The 24919-nt window shown below is 37.0% G+C and overlaps 2 protein-coding genes across 4 annotated transcripts in view; one reads left to right on the top strand and one right to left on the bottom strand.

Moving 5' to 3' along the window:
* The window catches only part of LOC144964481 (solute carrier family 52, riboflavin transporter, member 3-B-like), a 17623-nt gene extending 10692 nt beyond the window's left edge, over positions 1-6931 (top strand). For both annotated transcript variants that reach the window (XM_078898844.1, XM_078898845.1), the window contains exons 4-7: positions 555-796; positions 1901-2189; positions 2853-3589; positions 4925-6931. In XM_078898844.1, coding sequence (XP_078754970.1) covers positions 555-796; positions 1901-2189; positions 2853-3589; positions 4925-5119 — 1463 coding nt within the window. In that variant the 3' untranslated portion in view covers positions 5120-6931. The remainder of the gene's footprint in view (positions 1-554; positions 797-1900; positions 2190-2852; positions 3590-4924) is intronic.
* A 4314-nt stretch (positions 6932-11245) lies between these two features.
* LOC144964478 (uncharacterized) overlaps positions 11246-24919 on the bottom strand; it is a 65529-nt gene continuing 51855 nt past the window's right edge. Inside the window, exons 4-5 of one of the 2 annotated variants that reach the window (XM_078898836.1) lie at positions 11965-12268; positions 11246-11486 (exon numbers count right to left, since the gene is read on the bottom strand). In XM_078898836.1, coding sequence (XP_078754962.1) covers positions 11976-12268 — 293 coding nt within the window. In that variant the 3' untranslated portion in view covers positions 11246-11486; positions 11965-11975. Of the gene's footprint in view, positions 11487-11964; positions 12269-22988; positions 23411-24919 lie in introns of those variants that run through there. The other variant, XM_078898831.1, reaches the window with a different exon arrangement.

The raw sequence follows: 24919 nt of genomic DNA, 5'->3' as shown, positions 1-24919 counted from the left end.
TATTGTACAAGTGCAGCATCTGATAAACGAAGCTTGATACAGCACAATATACAGTGAATGATAGACAATGTAAAGAAGCAAAAAAAAAAAAAAAAAAAAAAAAAAAAAAAAAAAATAAGAAATCAACAAACCTCAATTCTTATTTTTAAAATATTAAACATAAAAGAAGATGATTTATTTATGTATTGCTGTTATTTGAGATTGTGTGCTTTTCTGTCAATTTTTGTTTTCTCTGCTTTGCTTGGCACAGCAAGATCTAAAACTTTTTAGATTTTTATCATGCGCATCCAGCTTTAATATATTGGAGAGAAAAAAGCAAGTAAACAATATGGCAAAATTCATTTTTTTACTCACAGGTTTAGAGGAGCAAATTGTCATTGGGTAATAGTAAAGAGTGGTAGGGGGTGCCTGAAGCCTGGGATATATATATATATATATGTTGATTTCTTTTCATTTAAATTCTTCTTGTTGAACTTATTTTGAAAGTGACTGTATATATTCAAATTATATTGCTTTGACATATGTGTACTTACTCAACATTTCAATTTTCACAGGTTCCAGTCTTAAGGAAAATGCGTCTCCACCATCCTACAGCTGCCGACATCCTATTCGTTCCCTGATGACGTACCTCAGACATATCCTGGGAGACACCAAGCTCGGTGTTCACGTACTCGTTTGCATCTTCGCCATTTCATCATGGGCAGATCTCAACTCGATGTGGTCAGAGCTTCCACAACTGGTGCTTAACTTACCTGAAGGTTGGGATCTTCCCTCTTTCATCATCATTATCAGTCAGGTATGACGATGACAAAACTTCACAGATTCCAATTCCAATCTGTGCGGCTATGTGGTCTAGTGGTATGACACTCGCTTTCGGATCGGAAGGTCCTGGGTTCGAGCCTCGCTCGGCGCATAGTTTAGTCCTTGGAGAAGGCTCTTTATTGACATTCTCTCACCGTACTCATGTGTAAAATGAGTACCTGGTCGTTAACAGCGTTGTGATAACATCGCCTAACAGGCGTCATGTCCTGTCCTAGATGTTAAATGTTGCTGTTGGCCAGGGACCCCTTGTAAAGCGCTGTGAGCACATTTAGTGGATATTGTGCTATATAAAAGCTCAATTTAATTAAAATTTGATGTTCTGCAGCTCAGTCGATAGAGTGGTCGAGTTTCACGCAAAGGGGTGTGGCTCGTCATTGGCTCGTCATGTGCGCCAACTATTTGGTCTAAGTTAATTTGTTTTAAATGCCCTTTTCCGTACCACATTGTTATTATTGCTTGGGTATTACATGAATCCATCATTTTAAAAAAACATTCTCAAAAAGTTTGGGGCAAATGGCGTGGTTTGCCATATTGTCATATTAAAATAAGGGACAGGGATAGGTACTGTGAAATTTGATTTGCACTATTGATTATTCCTACTAATACCACTGCTGCTACTACTACTACTACTACTACTACTACTACTACTACTACTACTACTACTACTACTACTACTACTACTACTACTACCACTACTACCACTACTACCACTACTACTCTTCCTACTCCTACAACAACGATAACAACAACTACTACAATTACTACTACTACTACTACTACTACTACTACTACTACTACTACTACTACTACTACTACTACTACTACTACTACTATTACTACCACTACTACTACTACTACTACTACTACTACTACTACTACTACTACCACTACTACTACTACTACTACTACTACTACTACTACTACTACTACTACTACTACTACTACTACTACTACTACTACTACTACTACTACTACTACTACTACTACTACTACTACTACTACTACTACAACTATCACCATCGCCACTTATTTTTAATTACGTAATTTTTCTTTCTTTATTAATTACCTCCATCTCTAGATTGCCAACGTAGGACCTCTCGTCTTCGTTCTTCTGACCATCCTATACCCCGGCACCAAATCGAAAATTGAAAAGGTCACCTCTATGGTTATTATTCTGTCTGACGTCATCGCTGTCGTCCTCATGGCATTCTACTGGGACCACACGAGTCACGTGGCCGGAAAGGAGCGTAGCACGGCTCTCTTTGCCTTGAACTTCGTCTTTGCTTTGGGCGATTGTACGAGTTCTCTCGCCTTCTTCGCGTTCATGTCCACGCTAAAACCTGCTTATATGGCGACTTACTTCGTAGGTAAGTAGAGATTAAATGTCGCCACGTGACTGTGATTTATGTTCTCAAAAACTTGAAAAAACTTGAGATATTTTTATATAGCGCAATGTCCACTAAACGTGCTCAAAGCGCTTTACAAGGGGTCCCTGACCAACAGCAACACTTAACATGTAGAACGTGACATGAGGCCTGTTAGGATATATTACATTGTTTAATTTTCGACAGAGACGACGCTATTAACGGCCAGGTACTCATTTTACACCTGAGTACGATGAGAGAATGTGAGTAAAAAGCCTTTTCCAAGGACTCAACTATACAACTAAACCCATAAATTAATTGGGTTGTCAGGCCTGCAAAAAAAAAAAAAAAAAACAACAAAAAAAAATTTTTAAAAATGCACGCCGACCTAAATATTTAGATTGCGTTGTAAGTGACTTTTGTGGTGAAGAACATCTTAACTCTGGATGGGGAGGGGGGTTAGACATCCAAAATTTTCATAATGAAAATGATTTTACAAATCTTATAAGCTCTAAACGGGTATTGTATCGCCATAAAAGTTATTGGAGGCTGTGGCAAATTGAAGTTTTACATTAATAAGTTTTTGTTTCTTTATATTTCTATTTTGTTTGTTTATTTTTCTTTCTTTCTTTAAAAAAAAAAAAAATGTAATCTTTTTTTTTTTAGGTGAAGGTTTGAGCGGCATGTTGCCTGCTTTCATAGCCCTGGGTCAAGGGGTTAGCGACATCAACTGTGTGCACCAGACAATCACCCAAAACGCCACCTACTCAAACGGAACAGGATACAACCAATCAACGGACATCGTCTACCCCAAGTTCGGCGAGCCAGGCTTCAGCGTTCAAACCTACTTCCTCATCATTGCCGGCATATTAGCTGGTTCGGCAATTGCGTTTATTCTTCTCAATTCTTTGCCTTATTGCAAATCTGAGATGGTTTCGCCAGAAACAAATGAGAAAGACACACTAAAAGAATCAAGCCATGACATAGCATCGGAAGCCAAAGGAAGTGATGAAATTGTCGGAAAATCAACAACTACCAAATGCCGAAGATTTAGTCAGAAGATAAAAGACTTTATACACTTTCCAGAAATATCTAGGTGGAAACTGACCATCCATATGACAATAACAGTTATCATTAACATGACCCTAACGACCTTTCTAAGCTCCATCCAAAGCTACACGACCTTGCCCTATGGCCTTGACCCTTACCACATGGCCACCAACTTGGCACAGATTACCAACCCAGTGGCTTGTTTTCTGGCGGTTTTCGTCATGACAACCAGCATTCCCATCATCAGCCTCTTTTTTGTTCTAGGTCAAGTGGGTGTGGCCTACATCATCTACACGGCAGCCATGAGTCCAACCCCTCCACTTCATGGCCAAGACGATGGAGGAGTTTTGATCGTAGGTTTTTCGTGATCGCTTTATCATTCAACATTACCACAGCCACCTCTGAAACCGTTATGATGATGATGGTGATGCAGAGACAACGCTAATAACGGCTAGGTACTCATTTAACACCCGGGTACGGTGAGAGAATGTGAGTAAAGGCCTTTTCCAAGGACTCAACTGTGCGCAGAGCAACGCTCAAACCCAGGATCTTCCTATTCGAAAGCGAGTGTCATAACACAAGATACATAGCCGCATAAGATGTTTAAAAAGTGGTCTTAGATCAATCTGGTGGGAGGGGGGTGGGGGTGGCATATTTGGGGGCTGGTCTTAGTCAGCCCCAATACCCTTAGGCACCCCATTCCACGGTTCATGAAGTCTTACCCTGGTCGCCAATAGACCAAATCAATGAAAGTGACGTGGCTCAGTCTTCATCGAGACTTTATTCGCATTAAAAACGGTTATTTCTATAGTTACAACCAGATATTATAAAATAAACAAAAAAAACACTAGAGCATTTATACAGAGCAATATCCACTAAACGTGCTCACTCAAAGCGCTTTACAAGCGGTCCCTGACCAACAGCAACACGAGACATGACGCCTCTTAGACATTACATTTTTTTGGACAACGTTGTTAACGACAAGTTACTCATTTTACACATGAGTACGGTAAGAGAATGTGACGAAATGTCATGGACTAAAATGAGTACTAAGAGCTACTCGACTATGCATAAAATAAAGATGTGAAGAATAAGGCCCCCAGAATTTACTAGTTACTTTAAAATGAAGAACAATTAACGATTTGTTTAAAATGATATAAAAAAGAAAGATGAAATTTAATTAAATGAGATGAATAATGATTATGGCAGTTACAATTAGAACTATGCAAATATTACGCATCTTATGACAATACAATATCAGAAGGGTAGGTTTGTGGGATTCCACTTCCAATCGAGAAGGGTTGTATTGTTCCTCCAACAGCGGGCTCAGGCTTGATCCTTGATCCTTCAGTGACTGAATTGGTAAAGGCAAAAGCTCCGGCGTCTTTATGGTGGAAATAGCCGCATTAAGATGGGGGAATTATGGTATGTGATAAATTCACCCTCGCAATTAAACAGCTGGAAAGGGAACGTGTGAAACAAATAAAAAATTGTTTGTTTTTTTTCTATTGATGCTATGCGTTTAGGTAAAATACTCACAACATCCGCCTGCCGGATACAACTGGGCTTAACATTGAACGTTTATAGTCTGATTGATATAATTAAGTGAGAACTAATCCTTAAAATGGCTGTCTAAAAAGAACAACAAGTAGCTGAGTGACGTCAATGTCATTCCTTCTATTCCGCAGGTTGCATTATGGGTGGCCGTGACGTTCCTTTTAATCTATGCCAAGGTGTGCGTGGCTGGCGTCATGAGGGAACACGGAAGACGGGCTCTCATCTGGTTGGGCGTGGCCACTCAAGCCGGATGTTTGGTTGGCGCCATTACTGGATTCCTATTGGTCAACCATTATGAACTGTTTGCTGATGCTCCTTATTGTTAAATGTGACCCAACGTCTCAAAACGGTATTATGTCGGGATGAACCAGATGCTATAAAGTCAAATTAAAGCTAAACTGGTCAAAAATATGAATAATTGTCTATTTAGCACTCTAAATTATGATATTCATTCTCCTCTATAAAGCAGATAAAATCAACAGAAGTCCGATATTTCTGGCTTCTTCTTCTTCTAGGTTCCATGCCTGGTCCAGGCTTCGGATACTGCATGAATTATCTCTCTCCATTCCTCCCTGTCTCTTGCTTTTTCAAACAGCTCTTGGATTGTTAGGTTGGTGAAGCCCTTCAGTTGGTCTATGAGTGTTTTTCTTTGTCTCCCCCGGGCGCGTTTACCAGGTATTTTTCCACAACTTGCCAGGTATTCATTCTTATCTTTCCTTACTATGTGTCCGAAAAAGGATAGTTGTCGATCCACTATTAAGGGCATTAGTTTCCTTTGTTGGTATGTTTGTTTTAGCACTTCTTCGTTCGTTTTGTGTGCGGTATACGATATTCTCTGCATCCTTCTCAAGCACCACATTTCAAAAGCTTCAATGTTCTTTTGTGTTTCTGCATTTGTAGTCCAGCTTTCGCATCCGTAGAACAAGATTGGCCACACGTAGCACTTCAAGACTCGGAATCTAATCCCGAACGACATCTGTTTGTTTTTCAAAATGTTTCCCAGGTCCATGAAGGCCTGTTTGGCTTGAGTTATTCTTGCTCGTATGTCTCGGTTACATCTTTCATCTGTTGTCACTATTGAACCTAGGTATTTAAAACTTTCTACGTTGGTAAGTTGCTCGCCGTGAATCGTTATATTGCAGGTGTTGTTGTTTTCGGGGTTTTTCTGTATTACTATGCATTCTGTTTTGGTGATATTCACTTCCATTCCCTTGGCTTCACTATCTACTACCACTTTGTCAACAATCTTTTGAAGTTGGATTTCTGATGTTGCAATGAGTACCGTATCGTCTGCGTATCTTATATTATTTATGTTGTGACCTCCTACTTTTATTCCCTCCATATTATTTATGCCCCTCATGATTGTTTCTTGGTATAGATTAAACAGATCTGGTGAGGCAACACACCCTTGACGGACTCCTTTCTTAATAGGAATGGAATTTCCTGTAGAGTTTCCGATTTTGATAGATGCCTGCTGGGTGTAGTATAATGTTTGCATGAGTCTGAGGTCTTTCTCATCAGCGCCAATGAAGTGCAGTTGTTTTAGTATTTCTTCGTGGCGTACTCTATCAAAAGCTTTTTTGTAGTCGACAAAACAGAGGTATAGTGGGGTCTGAACCTGTATAGCTCTTTCACTTAAAACACGGAGGAGGTATATTGCGTTCCTTGTCCCTCTGTCAGGTTGGAATCCATATTGTTCTTCTGCGATTTCGGGGTTAATCTTATTCCTTAGCCTGTTGATAATTATACGCAACAGTATTTTGTTGATGTGACTTATTAAACTTATAGTTCTAAAACTTTCGCATCTGACTGCACCTGCTTTCTTTGGTATTGCTATGAAAATTGAGTTACAGAGATCTTCTGGAATTTCTGGCTAGAAATTCAATTTTCAGCAACTTAATCATCTCAACTTAATACTGTTTTGAGACAAAGGGTCACAAATATTGAATGTTTTTATTTAGTTGACATTGTATCATGTGTTTATTACCGTGCGGAAGTGACCTACCAACTTTTACGACCATGTCGATGATGGATATTTTGAATGTGACAATATTTTGTGCAAAATATATTTTTATAAATTTATTTCACTCTCATAAGTTTTAAATTTAATTCCTCATTAAATACAAAATATACTTAAAGTAAAGGGTTGTTTTTTTCACAAAGGGAATCGAACCTTCGACCAAGTTGCGTGTCGAATGTCATACCGTTAACTAAATTCAAATCTTAAAATCGGATTCACCCGTGACCTTCTTAAATGTCACAAAAGAAGACGATGATCACCAAACGAAAGTAAAAAGTGAGTTGTTGTTAGAAGTGATCAAGGAAACAAATCAAATGATTCCATTGGCTGAGCTATTGATTACAACTTACAATTAACTTTCCCCGTGAGCTTAGTCTTCTTTTATGGCTTTGTGGTATGGCACTCGCTTTCGAATTGGAAGGTCCTGGGTTCGAGCCTTGGAAAAGGCTCTTTACTCACATGCTCTCACAGTACTCGGGTGTACAATGAGTACATGGCCGTCAATAGCGTTGTCTAAGTCGAAAAAAAATTGTTATCGCCCAACAGGCGTCACGTTTCGTTCTACATGCTACTTATTGCTGTTGGCCAGGGACCCTTTGTAAAGCGCTTTGAGCACGTTTAGTGGATATTGCGCCACATACAAGCATAAAAACTGGAAATGGGCAGTGAACAGAACATTAAAAAATGCATCAAAAGAAAAAGACAAAATAATTGGTCAATTTATTTAATATAAAACGCGACATAACGGCAATCATTTATTATAATAAATACAGTACCTGCTGGATTCTAGCAGGCCGAATTCTAGAAACTCTCTGTAATACGACACGCTGGAGCTGGGTGACCGAGTTTTATCTATGTAATAATATGTCATAGCAAAGAAAGTATTGGACTGTAGGAACTCTCAGAGCAGAAGATCAAGGGGAAGGCCAAGGGGAACATGGAGAAGAATTAAATAAGCTGATAATATTCAGAGAAGTGATAAGACATGGAACGAGATTTTAAAAAAAAAAAAAAGAAAAAAAAGAAAAAGTTAGCTCAGGATAGAGAAGGATGAAAGCTGTTTGTCTGTGGCCTATAGATAGTTCGAAGATGACGTCACTCATGTCTTTGTTATTGTTTTTTGCCATCCGCGTTTATGAGTAATGTTCACTGAACTGTATTAACCTGACTATAAACGTTCATAGATACACACAGTTTTGTGTGTTGGTCCGTTATACATCCGGATGGCAATGTTATGAGCTTCTTAGCCAAGCGCATACTATCTATACCCTGACCCAGGGTGAAAAAGGCAATGATGATGATGATGATGATGATGAATACAAGCCATAAACTCCGGCGAGCATCGGGTGTCAGCACGCTCGGATCTTAGCACGCTTTTTGACTTCTCCAGAGAGGGTTCTAGTTCCAGATTCCAGCGAGTACTGACATTTGAGTGTATTCCTCTTAGTGGGGACCTGTGCTTGTGTATGGATGAGACTTTTAGGAGATCTCAAACTAAGTACTTTGATAGTGTGCTCTTGGAATGGACATCTGTTTCCTATTTGTTCCCATTCCCCTTTGTCTTACCTTTTCTTGGATGCTTTAATTGTAATTCTAGCTCTTTTTACTATCCCATTTTCTTCCTTTTTACTGGCGCTGATATGACCTAAATGTGTTGCAAGCGCCGTAAAACCGTTATAAAAACAAACAAAAACAAACAGCGAGTACTGTATAGTATATCGGAGATTTATTATTATTATTATACATAGATACATGCATCACGATGGCAATCATGTGTAGATAAAATAACAGTTTGGAAATCGAGTATAATTGAATCAAGACATTAGTCTCTAAAATACAACACGGCAAATGATTAAGTAACTTTTTAAAAAAAACGAAAAAAACAAAACAAACACTAATAATAATAATAATAATAATAATAATAATAATAATAATAATAATAATAATAATAATAACATTAATATTAATAATAATAATATTAATAATAATAATAATAATAATAATAATAATAATAATAATAATAATAATAATAATAATAATAATAACATTAATATTAATAATAATAATAATAATAATAATAATAATAATAATAATAATAATAATAATAATAATAATAATAATAATAATAATAATAATAATAGCAATTATAAAAAAAAACGAAGAAAAACTCATCAAAAAAAAAATTAGCTTTGAAATAAACTTATAAATACAATTGTCAATAAGTAACCAATTCAAATAAACACTTGGGGGAAAAGAAAAGTAATAATATTAATATTATTAAGGCAGATTAGTCGTGACGTCACAACTTCTATTCTTCCTGTTCCAAACTCATGGGAAGTGTGTATGTTACTAGACCTTCGAAAAACTGATAAAAATAAAGAATAGGTGACATATTGAATCATAAGGTGGTAAAACAATTTTAATAGATTGTCAGGATGACGGGACGTCAAAGTAAAAGAGCGAGAATGGATAGTCTTAATTGACGACCAGCATAGCGTGGCTCAGCGGTCTGGTCATTGCTTCGAGCCCGAAAGGTACCGAGTTCGATCACCCGCCGCTGCGCTGTGTTGCCTTGAGCAAGTCACCTCGCCCTAGCTCAATTTGAGGCGCTGCACTGCGGCTAACTCTGGGTTATTCCAGTCTTCCCTTGGAGACAAATTTCCTCTATGGGATGAATAAAGGGAATTTTCTTTTTCTTTTTTATTTTATATTTAGACAAGAAAACAAGATGATATCACTCTGAGACCAGAAGATCAAATACACAAGGTATGTATTCTGTCCTCCGGAAGAGTGATTTTACACTTCCAATGAGATTGGAACAAGTTTTAAAACATCACAATTTTGTTCCCAATTGTAAAATAATCATAGACACGAATCACCACGGGAAGAAAACACGCAAACATCTTCTATTATTTTTTATTTATTCATTCATTTCATTTCATATTTATTTATTTTATTTATTAATTAATTTTTTTTTATCATCATCATTATTATTATTATTATTATTATTATTATTATTATTATTATTATTATTATTATTATTATTATTATTGTCATTGTTATTTTTATTGTTATTAATAATAATAATAATAATAATAATAATAATACTAATAATAATAATAATAATAATAATAATAATAATAATAATAATAATAATAATAATAATAATAATTTATTAAAAATTCCCTTTATTCATCCCCAAGGGGAAGTTTGTCCATATGGACTATTCCAAGGGAAGACTGGAATAAATCAGGCATTATTATTATTATTATTATTATTATTATTATTATTATTATTATTATTATTATTATTATTATTATTATTATTATTACTATTATCATTATTACTATTATCATTATTATTATTATTATTATTATTATTATTATTATTATTATTATTATTATTATTATTATTATTATTATTATTATTATTATTATCATTACTATTATCATTATTATTATTATTATTATTATTATTATTATTATTATTATATTATTATTATTATTATTATTATTATTATTATTATATTATATTATTATTATTGTTATTATTATTATTATTATTTCTATTATTATCACCATTATTATTATTATTACCATCATCATCATTTATTATCATTATCATTATCAATAGTCTTATTATGATGATGATGATTATTATTACGACTTACGAAATAATAACATTACTACATTCGTTACAATTTTCATAATAAAACCACAACTTGGATTTTCTATAATACAATCTTAATAATTATCATAGAGAAAAAGACGTTATGCGGTGTTTTGGTAACACATTTCATCTGTAATCAGGAGGTCTGAGGTTCGATCCCCTGTCACGGCAGCTGGATTTTTTTCTCGTATTTTTCTGTCTACTTTGTGTGACACTGTTTCACAGACACAAACACAAACACACACACACCACACACACACACAAACAAACACAAACACACCACACACACACACACACACTACACATAGAGTAGAGGACAGACCTGAAGAACAAATCAAGGAAGACAACCGTTTGTTATATTATCAGTACACAGTTCTTTATGTCAGTCCTCTCTCACTTTCTCACTGACACATACATTATTTTCCTATCACACCCCCCCCCCCCCCCCCCCCCCCCCCCGTTCCTCCTGTTCGCTTTTGCAAACACCTTTGTTTTTACCCCCCCCCCCCCCCCCTCCCCCGCCACACACACACACACACACAGACACACACAGAGTAGAGGACAGACATAAAGAACAAGTAAATCAAGGAAGACAACCGTTTGTATGTCAGTCCTCTCTCACTTTCTCACTGACACATACATTATTTTCCTATCACCCCCCCCCCCCCCCCCCCGTCCCTCCTTTTCGCTTTTGCAAACGCCTTTGTTTTTACCCCCCCCCCCCCCCGCCACACACACACACACACACACACACACACACACACACATCTAAAGATACCACTATCAAGAAAAGAAAATACTCCCAAAATAAGTAAATCTTTATCTTAATTTTCAGTAAATTATTTCATATTAGATACGAACACATTCAAAACTATACCAAAATTTTCTTCTGATTGAAAATGTCCACTCACTAACCTCTCCGAAGTACCATCAGCATTTATATCGCCGTATTCATCCTACAAAATCTCAGGCTATATATTTTGATCCAAAGCATCGTTTCCAGCCTATAAATAAACAAACAGTTTTATGTTAAACAGTTTGATACTTATTTGGCAAAGATACTATCGTAACTCTTTACAAACAAACAATTTTATGTTTAACAACAGTTTGATATTTTGGCAATTTTTTTATCAATTTGGCAATAAAGATACTATCGTAAGTCTTTACAAACAAACAATTTTATGTTTAACAACAGTTTGATACTTATTTGGCAAAAAGTTTATCGTTACTCTTACTTACGTTACATAAATTTAAAGGGAAAAGAAAAAATTGTTGTGAGTATCTTAAGTCAAGTTACAATAGTCTTATTTCCACAAATGTGTAACCGTTTAGTTAAGATATTTCTTCAAATTTGAATCAATTTTTATGCTTTTAATGCGATAGGAATGTCGATTTGACACAAGGTGCGCAGCATTTCAGCGCACAGCATATCTCTCAGTGCAAAACTATCGTAACTCGACTTAAAATAGTTATGCACCCTACCCTCGATTTATCTAGGGCATGTGTATCAAGTGCCTCTGCACATGCTTCGTCAGGTGGTCTCTCCGGTAGAACACAGCCGAGCAGAACTCGCAAGTCAAAATTCGAAGATTCTGGCACTTCCACTTGTGTCTCGTCAGATCCCCTTTGCGGTTGTAGGATTTGCCACACTGATCACATGTCATGATGTCTGGAGAAACGGTCAACGTGCTGTCAGTAGGTACCTGTCTCCCTTCCACATTGTATCGGAGACGATCCCTCTTGTTCTCTACTTTCGATTTCCGGTGTAGCACTCGTGCCAAGGAGTCTGGGTGATTGAGATAATAGGATAAATTCAAATTTTAAAGAGTGAATTTTCGGGTTGACAGAGGCCGATGATTGAGGAAAATTCTATGCTTCAGATGTGCATTTTCGGGTATGGCAGAGGCCGACGTGCACTTACTTACAGGTCTGATAATCCGATTCCTTATGGGCTCATTGTTGTAATGGAAATCTAAAAAAAATAATTTAAATGACAATTTTAAACTAGGCCCATAAGCGGGTTCGGATGTCAGACCTGCATATATGAATACGTCGACAGAGGCCCATTGCTGAGAACGATTCAAAGTTATAAAAGTGCATTTTTGGGTATGACAGAGGCCCATGATTGGGGAGAATTCAAAATTTTAAGGCGCATTTTGTTTTTGTTTTGGTTAGCCAACGTGCACACATATGCAGGTCAGATAGCCGGACGCAATTATGGGCTTGTTTTAACATTGTTGTATTGAACACTATTTTGTGGTGGTTTGAGGGTATTCTCATTACATTTAGCCCATAACTCTTTGGATTATCAGACCTGAAAATAAAGTACACGTCGGCAGAGGCCCATTGTTGAGAATGATTCAAAGTTTTAAAAGTCCAAGTTCGAGTCTTGCAGAAGCCCATGATTGAGGAAGATTAAACATATAAAAAGAGCATTTTTGTGCGTAACAGGGATCCTAATGCAAACGATTTGGATAGTCAATGAGTTTTACAACATAAAATAAATAAATAAATTATAATAAGCATATTCATAAAATATTTTAATCAGTTCACTATAGTATTCTGGAAAGACAAGTATGTCAACATTTTGCCAGAAAACTCGTCCTTCAAATATCGATCGATTTAAATAGCCTTCGTCTCAGCAAAAGCACTCTTGAGGATTTTGAGAGGTATTTCAGTTGTTTGTTGCCGGAAAAGCAAATATGCCTGCAATTATGAGTGAGGGTCGTTTAAATCGATCGATATTTGAAGAGCGCGTTTTCTGGTCAGATTTTCAAATACGTGTCTTTCTTTCTAGAGTACAGCAGTTAACTGGTTAATCAGACTCGTTAATTTTCACTGTGCTAGATTAGCCTGAAACCAGCTAAAAATTCCACTCTGGCTTTGGAAAAAAAATTACACGAAGAGAGATTTATAAAAAATGGTACAAAATAAGTATTACAATATTTACAACCAATATTGACATGTCTGTCACTGTCATATTATAGAGGAGAGAAATTTTATAAGGGTAAAATATCTCATAAACATTATATCCATCTGAATGCTTCCCTCTCAACAAAAGTCTTCAGACAGAATCTTGGCGAAATCAAATCTGAGACATTTGGAATATTAATGCAGTACCGAAAGTGATGCATATCAACTTAAATAATCGCGTATTTCATAAAGATTTAAGGAGAGATGTGAAACCAGCAGCATTTTCAACGATAAAGAATTGAATGAAAAAAATCTTTAATGAATTTCACACCGAAAGCAACTGGTCGTGGATTCGAAGATGCTTGTTCATTGACTTTACAGTAGACAGGATGTTATTATCGATCGACTTTACCGGTCAGTTAGTGACCACCTTCACCTTGCGGACCTGGACCTTGGTGTAAAATTCGGTCTTGCATCCGGTTTCAGAAAAGGAGCGCCAAGCAGTTGGAAAGGACAAATGCTACGAAACGTTCCGTGTTTGGCATTTTGTTCTTTTTTTTTTAAAGCCGTTACATTCACTTTTGTTGATCAGCTTAATACAGAGAAGTGGTTTACACGGAAATGGTATTAGTATTAGACAGTCTATAATCTCTAAGTCCCATACAACAGATTTAAAGGTGAGTGGAATTTCCATATTCTAGGTTGTGTTTACATCAGCCCTTTCTTAGACGGTGGAGTCTTCAAGGGATCCTTGGCTTTCCTGTTAATCTATTATACTTTGTACAATCGATGGTCGGCGGATCAAAACTCTGAAGTCCCAATTTTCACAATCGGCGGAACAAAACTCTAGGTCTAACATACGTACTTTGCGCACCATGTTTTATTTAATTTTAGGCGGATCAGACATCTGATGTCATCAAAATTTGTATGTATACTTCAGAGTTTTGATCTGCCGATCGTGAAAATGGGGACTTCAGAGGTTTGATCCGCCGACCACCGATATTTTCCTAGTGATAATGAGACCCCGTTGCGTTTCGCATGGAACAATAATTTGATTTCACCTGGACCCTGAGATTTACGTACATTTTGTGACGATTAATTTTTATTCCTTGTAAAATCTCTCCAAAGTCATTACGTATTATTATGGTCTTTGAACAGTGTGTTTCTTGTCTAGGAAAATCCAATGCAGTGCATAATACTGTACAGAAAGTGGATGCAAATCACGTGGTTATGTAATTTGGTTGTGGGAAGTCATACACCCAAAATTGTCGAGTTATATCTGTGTTGTTGAAAGAAAGCGTCAATATTGGAACATATATATAATTTGGGTTCATCGCAAACCATATCCCCGACATTTGATATTTACGGTTAAATCACTTATATAATTAAAGCAAAATGAAATACAAATGAATCTCAGAACTGTGCAAAGGCTTACAGTAATGTGAGAAATTACATTTGATCAAATTAGAAGTAACTTGATCCTGTTTCAGTGGCTAACAAAAGCGGTAGGAGTGTAATGCAAAAGCGCCTTTAAAATGATCGTGTGTAGAGCATACGATAATATTTCGTACAAAGCTTCTCTTCATCAAAAGATGAGAATATAAGGTATGGAGTGCCAGATGCAAACAAAAAATAAACTAAAATCGCACTTTGGGATCAAATTGATACGGCACCCTCCGCCTGGCTGATTGTTGGTTTTATTTTTAAAGGTTTTACGGCGTATGCAATACACTTAGGTCATATCAGCGCCACTATAAAGGAAGAAAATGATACAGTAAAATGTTCTAAAATTACAATTTAAGTACCCAAGAAAAAGTAAGACAAAGGGGAATTGGTTCAAATAGGACACATGGAGATTCTAAGAGCACACTATCACTATATATCACTATACTTAGTTTAAGATGACCTAAAAGTCTCATCCAGACACAAGCACAGGTCCCACTTAGAAGAATGCACTTAAACTGTTTACAAATCATATATAATATGTAAACTTAGCATAATACAGTGCATAACGGGGATATAATTTACAAGACAAGAAAATATCATCTCTCAAAATTCTAACTATACATTTGACGGTTTCCCTCGGGTATCTGGCCAAGGCCAGGACAAAACCAAGTAATCTCATCCCAAGACAAAGACAGAAAGATTGTTGGAAAATCTATAAGGGGATAGAAGACACAGTAAGTGCCCACTATGGGAAGTCAGGAACCCCACCCAGTAAATAATAATCTGGCCAAGGCCAGGACAAAACCAAGTAATCTCATCCCAAGACAAAGACAGAGAGATTGTTGGAAAATCTATAAGGGGATAGAAGACACAGGAAGTGCCCACTATGGGAAGTCAGGAACCCCACCCAGTAAATAATAATACAATGCATAAAAGAGAGATGATTTACAAGAGGAGAAAAAAATAATCTCCCAAACATCAATCCATCCATTTGACTGTTTCCCTCCCAGCCAAGACCAGGACAAAACCAAGTAATCTCATTCCAAGATAAAGACAGAAATCATGTTGGAAAACATATAGGGGGATAAAAGATACGGTAAGTACCTCCCTGTCTATTATGGGAGGTCAGGAACCCCACCCAACCGCCTGGCTGAGAGAGAGAGAGAGAGAGAGAGAGAGAGAGAGAGAGAGAGAGAGAAGAGAGAGAGAGAGAGAGGGAGAGAGAGAGTGAGAGAGAGAGGGAGAGAGAGAGGGAGAGAGAGAGAGAGAGAGAGAGAGAGAGAGAGATCAGCGAGCAGTCGAACTAGCCACTGAGTCATCCAGCGACACAAAATATGGCTTTCAAGCTTAGTACCTATCGTACAAACTCTCTTCTCACAACTACTTAGGGGATCAAACAGAGGCTGTCCCCGCGAATGTTCAATTAGCGAGCAAATTAATGCTATACGCTCTTTTCTGTATTCTGTATGGAACAAGACAAACATGTTAACAAATCTGTAAGACGCACATGGGATAGTTCCGATATTGGGTTGAATAAAATTCAGAAAAAAAAACAAATTATAAATAATCAATGCAAACGAAGCAAGCAACAGTCGTGATTAAGTCTTTTAATGTCTTTTATTTTCAATCAGCAACGCATGTAACAATTTAAAAAAGAATAAGTTTAAAAAAACAAAACAAGTAAAATTAAAAGTTGACCTCCAAAGATCAAATTTTAAAAATCAATTTTTAATTAAAAGTTTAATAAGCTGCCTCCCGTATTTACCATTAACACTATGTCCACCCGTATTGACCATTAACACTATGGCCTCCCGTATTTACCATTAACACTATGGCCACCCGTATTGACCATTAACACTTTGGCCTCCCGTATTTACCATTAACACTATGGCCACCCGTATTTACCATTAACACTATGGCCATTCAATAATAATAAAGGGAATTTGAAACAAGAGCAGCATTCGAACTATATACAACAAAAGTGACCCTATTTTATCAGTTGACCAGACAAGGAAGCGAACTGGTCATAATAGATTAACTCACTCAACCCTAACACCGACTATATCCGTAGTTTTTAAAGTTCCTATCTATTACACTTTTTCTGAGACAAATTATAAGCGTAATATCAAAGCTAATGTTTTTAGTTTTTGCATGTTAAAGGTAGTTGAAAAAAAACCTCTCTATATACATGATCATTTTAAATACATTTTCCCCCCATTTTGAAAAGTAGCAAAAATCTCTAGGATTGAGTGAGTTAAACCCCCACCTCCATACCAAATTCAAGGTGGGAACTACAACTACAACTACAAGTCAGTCCCCCTGTGGAAAAGGAAGTATGACAGTTGAAAACATCCTACAGAATTACCCAACCCTCTCTGCCCTTAGAAGAAAAATACTGGCCACCGATAGCCTGAGGAGTCAGCTCCACGGGAGCCTGGAGAACCTCCCAAGGACACCATACCGGCACATCTGGTGGAGAGTATACAACCTGAGCGAACGCGAATAAGAAACAAGAGGGGAAATATTGCCTCTTACTCTTTAGCTTAAGAGATCAAGAAGAGTATAGTTAAGCTAAGCGTCGAACCAGAAGCCTTCGGTCATCACACGACACCACGTATGTATTTGTACGAAATGTTTTGTTCATTTTGCTTTGTAACTGAGATTATGGGGAAATTCATCCAGATTTTGTGTGTCATGCTTTACAAAATAAAAATTGGACATATCTAGGAACAATTTAGCACCAAAACAAACAAAAAATTAAGGTAAAGCAAGGCTTTTCATAGACTAAAAACAAACAAACCAACAAACAACCAAATTTAAAAAAAGCTAAATTTAAAACCAAAATAAAACAAACAAACTACACTTAGCATCAGATTTCAAAATCACCTATCCCCGTTTTACAAACAATATAACAATCTTGATCAATAATAGTCATCATAAAAAAACAAGAAAATTATGAACAAAACTCATTGTCTTCTTTACTTTCTGTTCGAGAATAACCATATATCAGGTGGTCACACAAACAAAGCGCTCTTTATTTGCTTGCATCTCTGAGACTCTTCATTGTTTGTTTGTTTGTTTGTTTGTTTGTTTTTAAGGGTTTTACGGCGCTTGCAACACATTAAGGTCATATCAGCGGCAGTAAAAAGGAAGAAAATAGGATAGTAAAAAGTTCTAGAATTACGATAAAAGCACCCAAGAAAAGGTAAGACACAGGGGAATTGGTTCAAATTAGAAACAGATGTAGAATCCAAGAGCACACTGTCAAAGTACTTAGTTTGAGATCACCAAAAGTCTCACCCAGACAACAGAACAAGATCCCACTAAGAGGAATACACTCAAATGTTTACAAATCATATGTAAAATACAAAATAACAATACATTGATTGACACAGAGAGATGATTTACAAGGAAAAAATATCATATCCCAAAACTAACCATACATTTGACTGTTTCCCTCTCAGCCAGGGTATCCGGCCACTGCCTGGACAAAACCAAGTAATTTCATTCCAAGACAGACAGAAAACAAGTTGGAAAACATATGGGGGATAGAAGACACAGTAAGTACCTCCCTGGCCACTAAGGGAAGAACCCCACCCAGATTGGATTTCTTTCAAATTTCTTTCAAATTCAAAACACAGATAAAACAAATCCTTATAGTCTACATAGACTGTCAAAATTTTATGAATCTTAATTGAGAAATATAAAAAAAATACCGTTCAGTGATTTTTCAAAACCGTGTTCAGAAATATAAAAATCTAGAGATGCCTAGATGAGTCAATGTGTGTATTAAATTAAAGGGAGTAAAATTGACTCTTTGCTTCATATCTCTCTTTCTCTCCCTCCCCCCCCTCTCTCTCTCTCTCTCTCTCTCTCTCCCTCTTTCCCTTCCCTTTCACGCAAACAACAAACACATACACACACACACACACACACACAAACACAAAGATTTTTTCCTTTAATGCTTTAACTACGCCAATGTAATAATAATATATCCTTTTCATGTTTACTTGAAGGCCAATACGTCGTTTACTTTGTTTTATATCTGAGTACGGTGAGAGAATGTAAGTAAAGAGTCTTTTCCCGGGACTCAACTATGCGCCTAGCAAGGCTTGAACCCAGGACCTTCCGATCCGAAAGCGAGTGAAATACCACAAGACCACATAGCCGCACGGGTGATAAGAACATTATCTTGTTTTGTAGCATGATTTTTAGTTTTAGGTGTTTTCTAACATCTAAGGTGTCATCAATAGGGAGTGAGAGTAGCGTCCCTTGATTGGACGTCACCGGTGGAGTAGTTACTTGTAAACAAACCAACTGCAAGCCAAGCGCTCCAAATACAAAATTTATTATTCATATTTCTGAACAAAAATGCATAACGTTGTTTATGATTTACAGAAATATGAATAATACATTTTTTATTTGGAGCGCTTGGCTTGTAGTTGGTTTGTTTACAATTAACTACTCCACCGGTGACGTCCAATCAAGGGACACTACTCTTCAGCTTATCTCATTCCCTATAGGGAAGAAAAGTCGTGACATCAAACCATCTACTCTTTTGGTTCTTAAATTCTTGGGAGTGCGTATGTAACCATTTCTTTGGAGGACTAATACTAATAATGAATAGGTTACATAAAGGTGGCATAACTAATTCAGTAGTAGGATGTATAGGCAGGACTTTGAAGCACAAACTTGTCCTTCAAATATCATTCGCATAGCTGCCAACTTTTCAAAAATAAAATAAGGAACGCTCATTTGGCCCGGGATGAGGGGACGACGTGTGCCGCCCCGAAGCCCCTCCCCCTTCATCGAATCGCAACATATAAAAGTCAGCCTTTTTAATTACTATTACTAACACTAACAAGTTTGAGATAACAGAGGCCAGTCCAAATGTTGCTAAATTATCGGGTTTAGTACCAGCACATTTGAATCGTTAAAATGACACTTTCGACAATGAGATCAAAATTTCAGAACAGACAATATAAAGAAAGAATTCAACTGCCTCAACTTTGATAAGGACCAATACACAAGAAGCACAATTGTAAAATAAATGAAATAACTTAAGATGGTTAGAAATGCATAACTGCCAACCTGGTACATCACTTGAGAGGGCGTTTTGGGGTAAAAATTAGGTGAGTTCAGATAAAAAGTAGACGATTGCATATGTTTTCTTTCATGCAGCATAATGGTCTTTAAGTACTATACTATAATAGTAGTTATAGTAAAATGCACCTCTAAATATTAGCGAATTCCTACTTCTTTACTTTGACAAGATAAACACACCTAAAAATCGAGTATACTTATCTTTCTTGAACCTAAACCGTTACAAAAGCTTGCTTGGAAAAAAAAAATTAAAATCAGATGAAGATGTTTTTAAAGGGATTAAATTTATATATTTCATAAATTAATAAAGGGAAATAATCATTGTCATGCTTAATCAATATAAACAATTGATTTTCTGATTGAATACCTTCCAATCAAAGAGGTGGATTTAATTTTATTCTTAATTAAAATAATATTTGTAACAAATAGTGAATGTATCAATACTGTCTTAGAATATTCAAAGTATATCGAGGCTAACATCCATATTCTATGCAAATCTCCAATACATTATGAAAGGTTTGAGTAAAATACAGGCGTCATATAAACGAATGGAACTTTTTTAATTGTTGAAAATCATTTATGATAGAGGCATAATTCAAATTAAAGAGCTACACAAATGGAGATTATGCTCTCACTGGACACCGATAATAATAATAATAAGAACAATAATAGTAGTAGTAATAGTAATAATAATGGATCAATAATAATAATTCATTAGGCTCACATGGCTTTTTTACCACAAATTAGTCAAAAATTACAAAATACGGATTTTAAGCTAAAAATAAGGACTTACGGACTCAGGAAGTCAAATACGGAACAAATCCGTTTTTAACGGAACGGTTGGCAGCTATGCATTCGACCATCTAGTTTGTTTGTGTTGTTTTCATGTGAGTTCCTGTGACAAAGAGGAGTGTTTTGTGTGGCTACCCAGCCCGTTTTCATGAACGCGGACTAGCGCTTAGTATCTGACTATAGTCAAGAGGTTGAAAAAATCGGATTTCATATGAGCTGACTAAGCAAGTCCCAGACTACAATCACGATACCTTCTAAGTTTTGCCAAGTTTTAGTCATTTGCTGGGGACGGACTTCAAGCTTAACCTGAGATTAGTTACTCGGATACATCATAGCGTCGACATGATAGCAGTTATTTTTAGATTGACGGTTATGGCAAAACGTGTCCTGTTGCTATTGACACTGGCTTTAAAAAAACTGTAAGATAAGTGCAGATAGTCGAAAGTACACATTTTTGTGAGTAAAAACTTTTTAAAAAAACACACAACAACAACAACAAAAAAAAACAAAAAACAAAAAAACAAACAAGAATCTAATCTGCTTGCGAGTTGCGAGTGATCGGAAACTCGAAGTGGACGGGCTCACTCCAAAGAACAACAACAAAAGAACGATTAGAAAGTATAATAGTGGCGACAAAAGTTATTCTGACTGAAATAATGTGAACACACTTTCTGTTTTGTTTGTTTGTTTGTTTTTTGTTGTTCAATTTGTTTGAGTTTCAATGAAACTTTCATTGGCCTAAATATAGAATTGGCAGTCGACCATGGACATCATTGTAGTCTATCAGTCGCAGTCAATGTCATGGCAAAAGTAACTTCAAATATGCAACGGAACGAAATATTAGCTATACCGGATGTGTTGCTAATTTCCTCTTTGGAAATCTTTTGCGTTGAAAGTATGAACGCTATTTCACCTGCCCTCGTGTACTAGAAAGACGTGATGTTATCGGCACAAAATGGCCCATTTAGTCACCGTCTTTACAACGCCCACTTCAAGGCAAAGACTAGCTAGTCACAGACTAGAAAATGTTCATGAAATCCGATCTTTTTAGTCACTGCTTCGTTTAGGCTTAAGACTAGCACGTCATTTACGAGACTAGTAAATTACTTAGCGCTAGTTCGCGTTCATGAAAACGGGTCCAGATCTGAGAGCCGGCTGGTTGGTTTTATATGGGACTATACTACTATGAAGTCGGCGAGGTATTGCGGGACACCGAGGTAGAACATACATATCTTCTTATGCAGATATTGTAAATTCAAGATCCATTTTGTAAAATAAAAGGTTTATAACCAATCTGTGTAGATCTTGAATGTAATTTAGTAGAACTGTCTGACCCTTTCAATCTCTTTGTTTTTCGTTTTTTTACGTACCATTAGGCCATGTATCCATGCATCCTTTTCATGTGCGATTTCAACAAATCTTTCCGATGAAACGCTTTTCCACACAGACTACATCGCAAAATTCGAAGTTCTAGACATTTCCATTTGTGTCGAGTAAGCTCCAAAGCTACGTTTATACATTTTGCCACACTTAAGACACGTATGCGGGTTTTAGATGGCGGCGGTTGAGCTAGACGCGTGGTCGTTGCCCTGATACAATCCTCCGTCTTCTATTCCTCGACCTTCTTCACCTCCAGAACCAACAAATATCTGGTATCCACGCCTCCAGGGCTGAAGTGAATAACCACCAACTGAAATCGAAATTAAAGAGAAAAATTCGAGTGCGAAAAGAAATTAAATGTTGTTTGTCATTCTTTGAGTCGTCTAAAGTATATCGTCTCTATAAGCTTTCGCCGTAAATTATTCCATAATGTTGGTAATTGGTGTTTAGAAAAAGATCGACTTCCCATTGATCTCAGGAGAGTTCGTGGGACGAAAGAGGAGTGTTTGTGTGGCCTGCAGATCGGAGCGCCGACTGGTTGGTGATATATTTATATGGGACTCTGAACACGGCGAGGAATTGTGGGACACCGAGGTAGAATACAGAAAATATCTTATGCAGACTATGTATACTTTAGATCCATTTTGTAACCCCCCCCCCCCCCCCCCCCCAAAAAAAAACAACAAAAAACCCCCAAAAAACATAGGTCGGTTATATATTTATATGGGACTATGAACACGGCGAGGAATTGCGGGACACCGAGGTAGAATACAGAAAATATCTTATGCAGACTATGTAAACTCTCGATCCATTTTGTAACCCCCCCCCCCTTCCCACCCCACCCAAAAAACACAACAACAAAAAAAAACAAAAAAAAACAAAAAAACAAAACAATTGTAATCAACATGTACTGTGCAGATTGTGAATGTAATTTAGTAGAACTGTCCGACCCTTTACATGTCTTTTATTTTTAAATCCGTGTATCCATGCATCCTCTTCATGTGCGAGTTCAACAAATCTTTTCGATGAAACGATTTTCCACACAGACTGCATCGCAGAATTCGAAGTTCTAGACATTTCCATTTGTGTCGAGTAAGCTCAAAGCTACGTTTATACATTCTGCCACACTTAAGACATGTATGCGGGTTGGAGACAGCGGCGGTCGGGCTAGACGCGTGGTCGTTGCCCTGATACAATCCTCCGTCTTCCATTCCTCGACCTTCTTCACCTCCAGAACCAACAAATATCTGGTATCCACGCCTCCAGGGATGAAGTGAATAACCACCAACTGAAACTGAAATAAAAGAGAAAAATTCGGAAGTGTGCTTGTGTGTCAAGAGGGACGAATTAATGGAACCAAAACACTAGGCAATATACTTCTGAACATGCAAAAAACATTCATGGCTTAATATTGCAATAAGTCGACACGGTATTTTAAAAACGAAGTGGCTATTGGTCAGTACTGACCCCCCCCCCCCCCTCAAGGCACTGACACCTGTTGGACAGTCCTGACTGATAGCCCCGCCGTTGCGGAATAACTATTGGTCAGTACTGAGCTCTGGTTAATTTGTGTTTTGTTTTGTTTTTTCCACTTAATATTTTGACTTCAACTATCCTTTTTTCTACTGGCGCGAAATCGCCTGTGAGATTTTCATACTGGTTTATGCAGAATTATTAATTGTCTGTTTTTTAAAATTATTATTATTATTATTGTTAACTTAAGTACGTTACCTCTAGTATGACTAGAATCTAGGGGTGCCGAAATGTGCCAAATGCCATTGATGTGACTGTGACAAAATTTGGCCACATTTCCAACTCAAATCTTTTATTTTTAGTGGGTTTAAAACAAAATTGTTGTTGTTGTTCTTTATTTTGTTTCTTTTTTTTTTTTGTTAGTCTTATTTATATCTTCTTTTCAAAGATTTTAGATTATCTATATTATAGAATTATCAGTGAATGGGAATTATCTGGCCAACTTCGCGTATGCATCACTGTCTCTGACATGAATATAGTCCACAATATTAATGTTCGATAGGACTTGTTTAAAGTTGTAAAATTTGAAGCTAAAGAAGAAAAAAGTCGATATTTGACAGAATTCGAGAAAATAAGAAAATGTCTTGAAAAAGCGTTTCTGTTTTTCTATTCGTTAAAAATATTTCGACGGTTAATTCATATAACTACGCCATTAGATTGTCAACAACACAAAGCTCCCGCCCACTGCCCACTAGTGCGGGGCGGTCCTTGGCAAGCTTAAGGACCACGGTCCTACGGTCCCTGGGAAATGAAAACCGCAAGGACCGGTCCTAGGACCGGTCCTTTTCGACATTGAACATTCCTGAGAGACTGTTGGAAGTTCGAACCGTTTTGACCTTTGGGACCGTGGGATCGTTCATTCTTGAACCGTTAAAGACTTGGGACTGCTACACGATGAAAACCGTGGTCTACAGGAGTAAAACACACGGAGTAGTCACACTCATTTCAAATTGTAACCTAATTAGAGAAGAGGGTGATGCCTTCTTTATTTGCTCACCGTACTTCATTGTTACTTCGATAATTTCGCGTGAATAAAATTTGAAATTTATCCCCATTAACGGAGATAATGGAATCGCCCAAGGCGTTGATCGAGTTGTTCGTGGCGTTGATACACATACGCAACTCCTACCCCCCCCCCCCCCATCCCCCCTCCCCCCACACACACACACATTAGAGGGCAGCGAGCATTGAAGAGTAAGAGAGAGACGTGAAGTTATAATAAGAGGGGGTGGATGCGGTAATAAGTAATAAGTGGGGTCGATGGTGACTT

This window comes from Berghia stephanieae, chromosome 2 (assembly GCF_034508935.2).
Source record: "Berghia stephanieae isolate SIO BIC M18660-M18661 chromosome 2, UCSD_Bste_1.3, whole genome shotgun sequence".
Classification (NCBI taxonomy): domain Eukaryota; kingdom Metazoa; phylum Mollusca; class Gastropoda; order Nudibranchia; family Aeolidiidae; genus Berghia; species Berghia stephanieae.
This window is presented reverse-complemented; position numbering and strand designations above follow the sequence as displayed.